The 7,956-nt window shown below is 34.5% G+C and overlaps 1 protein-coding gene across 4 annotated transcripts in view; it reads left to right on the plus strand.

The window, feature by feature from the left end:
• LOC120630203 overlaps positions 1 to 3,160 on the plus strand; it is a 182,730-nt gene extending 179,570 nt beyond the window's left edge. For all 4 annotated transcript variants that reach the window (XM_039899331.1, XM_039899330.1, XM_039899333.1 and 1 more), the window contains one exon: positions 1,816 to 3,160. In XM_039899331.1, coding sequence (XP_039755265.1) covers positions 1,816 to 1,947 — 132 coding nt within the window. In that variant the 3' untranslated portion in view covers positions 1,948 to 3,160. The remainder of the gene's footprint in view (positions 1 to 1,815) is intronic.
• The last annotated feature ends 4,796 nt before the right edge of the window (positions 3,161 to 7,956 follow it).

The following is a 7,956-nucleotide window of genomic DNA, read 5'->3' on the forward strand; positions in this document are numbered from 1 at the left end:
TTAAGGCTGTGGAATTTGGAACTCCCTACAAAAATACTATGTCCAGCAGTCGACGTCCATTGATTGATATGATGATGAGATAAACAATACTATTGCATAAAAGTAAAGGTAGATATAGTCTTCAAATTCAAACCTGGCCAGCATAGCAGACTGCGACCTAAACCCTTTCCATTTTGATAGGAGCCGTGCCCATTTTTCGACAGGTAATGAATGGGGAATGATGATGTTGATAAAAGCTAGATATAATCAGTCAGGCTTTAATCAAGAAATCATTATTTTATGTTATTATATACACGCCGTTATTAACCTACTTGCAAGTAACTCTAGCAAGATTTTTCTTTAGTTTTGAATAATATCGTCTCAGAAAATTCAGTTCAGTCTTTGGCGTAGTTATAAAAACTACAATAATAGTATTAGACGTCTCGCCGTTGCCCAGCAAAAAATGTCTAGTTTCGGTAATGTCCTTTGTTACGTTTATATAAAAGCAGTATGCTGACTCCGGGCAGTGCCAACGTTTATGCATTGCAGTGTAGTCAGCAGCAATATATTTGGGCACAAGCCATTGCACTTTATTTACGAGAGCGATGCTCGCTTTATTTGGCACGCAATTTTTGTGACACGCCTGCGGTTAGGACAATAGCAAACAGGAGCGCTAGGATAAATTGGGTAAAAACATTATCTATTCCAGTATAAATTTAATAATTTTTCATAAGAACTGAATGAATACATAAAAATGTTTGATCTAGTTCCCCCCTTACCTTTTTACTATCGAAACGTGATGCACCGTAAGAATCTGCATCCTTAGGTACGTAGTTGATATACCACGGACGCGTACGAAGCGCTTTGCATTTCGTTTCTAATTCGCACCGCAAGGATCTGGAATGCCCTTCCTGCTTCCATTTTCACCAGTACCTACAATATGAGTACTTACTATCAAATCAAGAATGAATTGGTGTGATTGTGGTCAAGCGCTCGTCTATAAACATAAAAAATATATAAAATCTAATTCCTTGAATGTTACTGGACATAATACTAGGTACTTAGTGAAAACGACGAATGCACATTTTATATATTCAATCCATCCGTTATCTATAAATTTATTAGCAAAGTTGTTGTTGTTAAAAAATAACCATACATTTTATAACACGTAACAATTTTGGTAAGCAACTTATCAAGTTGTTTAGCAAAGTTATTATTTAATATAGATTAGAGACAGATTGAATTCCTATATTCAATCTATCTGAAATCTGTTGATAAACAAGACATCTGGAGGTACCTTTTCGGCGCCTATGCTTTGTGAATGCCACCCTCAAATTCCCTCTAAGTGAAACATAAACTCAAAATTTTCTTTATTCAAGCTGGCATATGAGCGCTCGACGTTAATAATCAATCGAATCCAAAATCTTTGGATGATAGATTGAAATTAGTAGTTTATCTACACAGAAGATTATGAAAAGGATAGCATTACTAAGTTATACCAACTGAACATTTTGAACAAGGCTCATTCATTGATCATTAATCTCGGACGAAAGTGTTCCAAGAATTGGTATTATTTGCTAAGTAAAAATATTATTAGATATTTAATAATATCATGGTCAGGCTCACAACGCACATTATCTAAATGCACTCACCTTCGATTATATACAAGGTTTCAATTATTTGTAAACATTGAACTTAAGGCTTTCTACGTGTAGGTAAACCCTTTGTATGTATACATACATCAAAAGAGTTTACCTATACGTAGAAAGCCTAAATAAGTTTAAATTTTAAGATAACTCATATCATATACCTAGCAAACGTTTTTCTCTGTTACAGGCGGAAGAGAGTGCTCGCACGCGCATCTGGTACCGTCAGATCCAGTACCACGCCCAAGGCGCAGGCGCATGGCGGAAGCGGCGTAACGCACTCGCTAACATCATGATTAATCCTATGCTTACTAGAAACTAAAACAATGTGTCGTAGACTACAAAAACTCTAAAGATCCGTTTAAGTTCATCGGAGCGGAGTCGAAATCATGATAACTTAATCACGTGATTTCAAAATATTTTGATTGCTCTTCTTTGATTTCTCCATTTCAATTAAATGCACCTTCACAAAATTAAGGCTTAATATAAATGCAGCTCAGGTTATCACGACTGCCATAATCTTTTTTGTGTCTGCGTTCAACGTATCGTGGTACATAAATATTATCCCTTAGAATTAATATAAAAATGCATTTGAATTTGTGTAATTTTATTTATTACGTCCGATATCAAAGTCGGCTATTTTTAACAATATTAAAAATAAGCTTTGGTTCGGGGTACATTATGCATTAAACAAATGAGCCGGCCTCGGCCGGTAAAGAGATGGTAGTCTTTGAATGCAAACTGTGAGATAAATGCGTTTCTATGTGATTTGGTTCATAAGAAATTTTACTATTTTAAAGTCACGGTTTTTTCTCCAGGTCGACCAGTTTCCGCCAAGGGCTTTGTTTAGTGCCTAATTTATTTATTTATTTCTCGGCACGTAACTTTTGATAGAACGTTAAAACACAAATAAAGTGCATAAACCGTTTGGAATTACGATGTTAAAATAAATAATTTATAATATAAGCAACCGAATAGGTTTTTTGTGGAATACCTGTAAATATGTACGTAAATCGTAAATCTACAGTGTAATTCGTTCGCTTAGATTTATTTGTGAATAGATTGCGAGAATACTTACTTAATTTTTTTAACTCCTACCAAAATGTTGGAGTTTAGTTCATGTGCTTATTTGTCGAGTCACTATATCTATCAACATTATGGTATTTATCATATGCTAATTTTGTAATACGTTTCACAATGGTGTTTCCGCAAATTTATTTTACTATTATAAAATATATTAAGCGTCCTTTGTAAACTGTGCCTATTAAAGATATTTGAATACAGAGATCTATTATAAATTTAAGCGCCACTGATATATAATAATTACACATATTCAGAATTCCTACACTTTTCACTTTTTTTTATTATTCTAACATTTAAGAGTTGATAAATGTATTTTTTTTTCTTAATTTCATAGTTGCTTAATATTTTTATTTGTTGTAAATAAGAAAAAAAGTTTGCCACTAGTTTAGATTTAGCTTATACCAAAATATAGTTTGTTATTTTATAAATTAAAATTTTGAGCGCTGCCGTTAATTTTAAATTTTAAACTTAATACTTTTAAATACTTTCCTAAATCAAAATATAAAAAAAAACATAAAGTTCTTTTATTTTTAATATGTAAATAATTAACTTTAATAGCTGTGATATCCCGACTTTTAAAACGAAAAAATTCATTATACTTTTTTTTTTAATTCTGTTATTATAGAAAAATAAAACTGAATTTTTTGATAATGGCGTCGTTTTAACTTCCTGACTAGTCTTTAAGGAAAATGGAGTTATTTGGTAATTTATATGTAAGTAAATAATTATTATGAAAACTGGATTGTATTTATTGTATGTATTTTTAATATAGTTTCTTAAAAATGCTATGTAAATGTAGTTTAGATAGTTCTTTCGCCTTTAAAAGTTATTGTTTGTTAATTTTTAGGGAAGACAAGGAAAATAAATTAATTAATAAAAAAAACAAATGGCGTTATTTTTCGAAACCCAAAAACCTTATATGCATTAATAAAAATGATTGTTTTTGTCTTATAGGTCCACTTTTTTATTAAACTACTTTTTATCGGATAAACAAACCTGGACGATATTGCGGTCAAAAGCTAGCTAGATAAACAATCAACATTCCTTTCTACATATCTCTGTTGAACGACCCTTGTCAAAATTACAGAATTCGTAATTAGGTGCTTATTTTCCGCAGTCAAGGACAAATGCCACCAATATTAGAGGGCCTATTAGATTTTCCCTCCGACAAGTTTCGTATACGATTTGATATTAATACTGCGCTATACTTAACGTATCAAATTATATTTTTACTTATTAATATGGGGGAATTAGGGCAGAATATTTATTACTAACTGCTGCCCGCGTTTTTGACCGCGTTTGTTACGGGTTTTGTTCTCCTGGGATAAAAAGTAGCCTAGGTTTCTCCAACAAACATTATACCAACCAATCTATGCTATATTAAAAAAATATACTGTGCCAAAAATTTAAACGATTGGTTACTAAGATAGGGCGGGAAGGTGGGACAAACGAACAAATAAACACACTTTGACATTTGTAATAGTTATTAGTTTTTTTATCTACTACAAGTTAGCCTGCAATCTCACCTGGTGGTAAGTGATGATGTAGTCTAAGATGGTAGCGGGCTAACCTGTTAGGTAGTATGGTAGTTATACCCCTAATCAGTTTCCACGCGACATCGCATAGGAACACTTTATCGCTAAGCGGCACGTCTTTGTCTGTAGGGTGGTAACTAGCCACGGCCAAAGCCTCCCATCTGACCGGACAAGAGAAAATTCAGAAATTATAAATTCCCACGAATCAAACCCGGGTCTACTTAATACTTAATGCGGTATTGCATTGACTGACAGATCATCCATTGCTAGACATAGGTGTACACAGTTCCAAAATCCACAGTCGTGGGGTGCTTGTTTCCAATCAGTCAGCATTGGCTCTTCATACCTGACGCTTTGTTTAGGACCAATACTGGCAGATCACGGGATATAAGAAATACACCAATTCTATAAGTCTATTCCTTTCCTTTTAAACTTTTAACAATTTTAAATTACATACATAAAAACAGCACTATTGATAATTTATAAAAAAATACCTATTTTTATTAGATTTTGTCCACGTCCTTCCGAGCTAATTCCGATTTTTTTACAAATCCCGTGGGAACAGTGTGTATCTCAAGATAAATTATGTCGCTCTCCTTGTTTTTTTGAAGTAACTTCGTGCTGAAAATCGAGAAGATTGGTTTCTAAGATAGAGCGAGAAGGATTCCCATCCTTTTGTTTCAACCAACGCGGTTTTCAAAAAAAATAAAAAATCGTTTTTATAACGCAGTCTCAATGAGTTTCTTCTGCGAAATAACATTATTTTACAAAAAAAAAACCGCTGAGTGTAGTTCGGAAGCCTAATTACTATGCCTACCATAAATATATTATTTTAGACTCATAGAGTGAGTTTAAATGTCATACACATCGTAAGCTGTTGGGAAATAAGCCCCTACTAATTCCGCCTCGGTTAGCTGCATTTCTGCAAGTTGGAAACTTACAATTTGAATTTAACTGAATTTAGTTTCCCAAGCGAACTTTAGTCACAGAACTTTAGTCAGTTAAAGGAATATTAACTGACTACACATACAACTAACTTCTTTAAAACAATAATAATAAGCAACTTGAAAATAAATTGTTCGCTAATAAAAATTCAAGCAACGGCCGACTAACGCTTTCTACTAATGTCTACATTTGAAAGCCTTTGAGGAAGAGTTTAGAGATTCGTATTACGCAGGACGTATGATACCAAGTCGCTGTGGAAGCAGGTTGGTTTTCTCCATGCGTGAACAAAACGCCTCTTCTTCAAAATCAGTTATTTCAGAAATTTGAAATTGATAACAAAATTGCACTTTAGACTAATCGTTATTAAATCAGGCCTATATAAACCTGGGCCTGGCGAGAACTTCAGTAGCATCTATTTTAAAAGTAGTTAACTAAGCCGTGCTTACAGGTTCCTATCAAATTTGTCAAGGTAGCTATGGCATCACGAGCAGTGACGGTGAGGGTTACATACGTAATAAGGGGCCCCAATGAACTTAAACCCCGGTTGCAAGTCTCAGAAGTTACTAGGAGTTTCTTCTTTATTTGATCCCGCACGCTGAATCCATGTAATGCTTATGTTGTCCCAATTCTAGGGCAGCTCGCTACTAAGCGAAAAGGCCGCCATTCGTATTCTAATTCCATACTTGTATTGTAGTAGTGTACAAATAAAGTAGTAGAGTTTAAATAAAATAAATAAATGCTAAGTTGAATCAGAAAAGATTTGCACGCTGTCGTGTGACAGTAGATTATGTAGGAGTGTATTTTAATTATTATAAAAGAACTTAGTAACCCACTTTCTAGCAAATAAATTATTATTATTATTATAATTTTAAGAAGATCTTTCTCTTTCCAGCCCAGGTATCTCATTTATGGTTTCTAAGTCATCAAACAATACGTCAAAGATGTCGTCAAAGTTCGCTATTAATCAGAATCCTAGCATTGCGTAGAAATAGCTAACTATCTCAAACTATTTAGAACCTGTGTAATCGCAAGTATTTATGTCATAAGCGTGAAGTGATCCAACTAACTTTGCCTTGGTCTACCGCACCTTTCCTCAGCATTCGCAGTTATAGAGTTGAACCGAGGAGAGTTTCTTGTTACAAACTAGATTTTCTTAGTCATTTTCCTTACAAGAGAGTCATAACTGATGAGAAACGAAGACACTTTTTACTACCGACAGGGAATACTTCTTCTGTTCCCGGGCCTTTTCCGCACTTGGTTGGTCTGGAACCGTCCGTTGTACGTATGGCCACTGATGCGGCTCCCCGCTGGATCACTCCAGACAGGGGATACAGAAAACTGCGATTGCTTTGTCCGGTAGTATGAACTGAATACAGTCGCCAGGCACTACCTCGTAGAGTACTAAAAGTTGGACACTAAGTTCGGTGCTTGTTTTTTGCTAGACAAAACCATACAATTTCATATTATTATCATTATAGTAATTAATTGCTGTAAAAGCTTCTTCTGGTTTTTATGTGTGGCACACACAATAGACTTTTTGCACACGTTAAGTTGTAGCAGGTTATAATAAAACTAGTCAACTATACCCACAAATTCGGTCGCATGTATGTCAGAGTTTTCTATTCGATTCTTGATGATGACGATGAACTTTGAAATGGCAAAAAAGCATTGGCAAATGGCAATTCGAATGGCAATTGTTTTACGGTAAAGGTGGTTAATTTATGGAGCTGCCAAGGGATATAAGACAGTCCAAATCATTAAACATCTTTAAATCGCGGTTAAAAGACTATTTCCTGGTTGTCTGTCTGTATGTAGCAAAATATCTATGTATTTTATGTGTATGTTTAAATAGTAATATGTATTTAAGTTTATATATTGATATATTATATGTATATTATATGTATACATATATATAAATATATATGTTTTTACTATATATATATATATGTAGTATTAGTAAGTAATGTTTATAATTAGCATAATTTAAGTATTGCACTATCCCGTTTCCTCTTATATGTTTCTTCAACCAAAGGTTGTCCTGGAGGAGATCGCTTCAAGCGATAAGACCGCCTTTGTGCATATGTATATTATCGTTTTTTTTTTTTGTTAACCTGGTTTTATATTTGTATGTGCAACAAAGACTTTTTCTTCTTCTTCTTCTTCTTCTTTGATTTCATAGTCGAGCCAATTGTTAGATATTGAGGTTTTCTGCAAGAAGTTGACAGTACCAGCCTTGAGTTAGGTGATTGGCGTAGCCTACGTCCATGCTTTAAAGAACACGGTACCCTACCCATCTTTAAAGTCAGCCTAAAGCGTATTGTGGTTAGATCTACATTCCACTGTCGTAACAAAGAGAAGGCACAGGCCCAGCGGTGGACCATTATAATGCTGGGGGTGTGTCATCATTCAGGGCTCGACGCATTGTCTCGGAGGCATTTTCTTCTGTGATTGTACAGACAAATTCATGAGCCCCTCAAGAACATCGAAACATGTGCATCATGGATTATTCACCCTTTCCCTAAATAACCCCTCCAACTTCTCCTGTCGTTCGCGAGGTTCATCCAATCTTTGTGATTAACACGAGTTGGCCATATGTTGCTGTCTTTTTCTCTAATTGCCTAATTCGAATAGTAAACATTCTAAAAGTCATTCTTTGATCCGCTCCGAAATGCGGTGGAAAAATCAACAATTTCGTGAACAACAACTTTTCCGAGCGACCAAAATGTTTTGTAAGCTATTGAACGGTTTCCGAGGCAAACAACAGAATT

This window comes from Pararge aegeria, chromosome 16, assembly GCF_905163445.1.
Source record: "Pararge aegeria chromosome 16, ilParAegt1.1, whole genome shotgun sequence".
NCBI classification, from domain to species: domain Eukaryota; kingdom Metazoa; phylum Arthropoda; class Insecta; order Lepidoptera; family Nymphalidae; genus Pararge; species Pararge aegeria.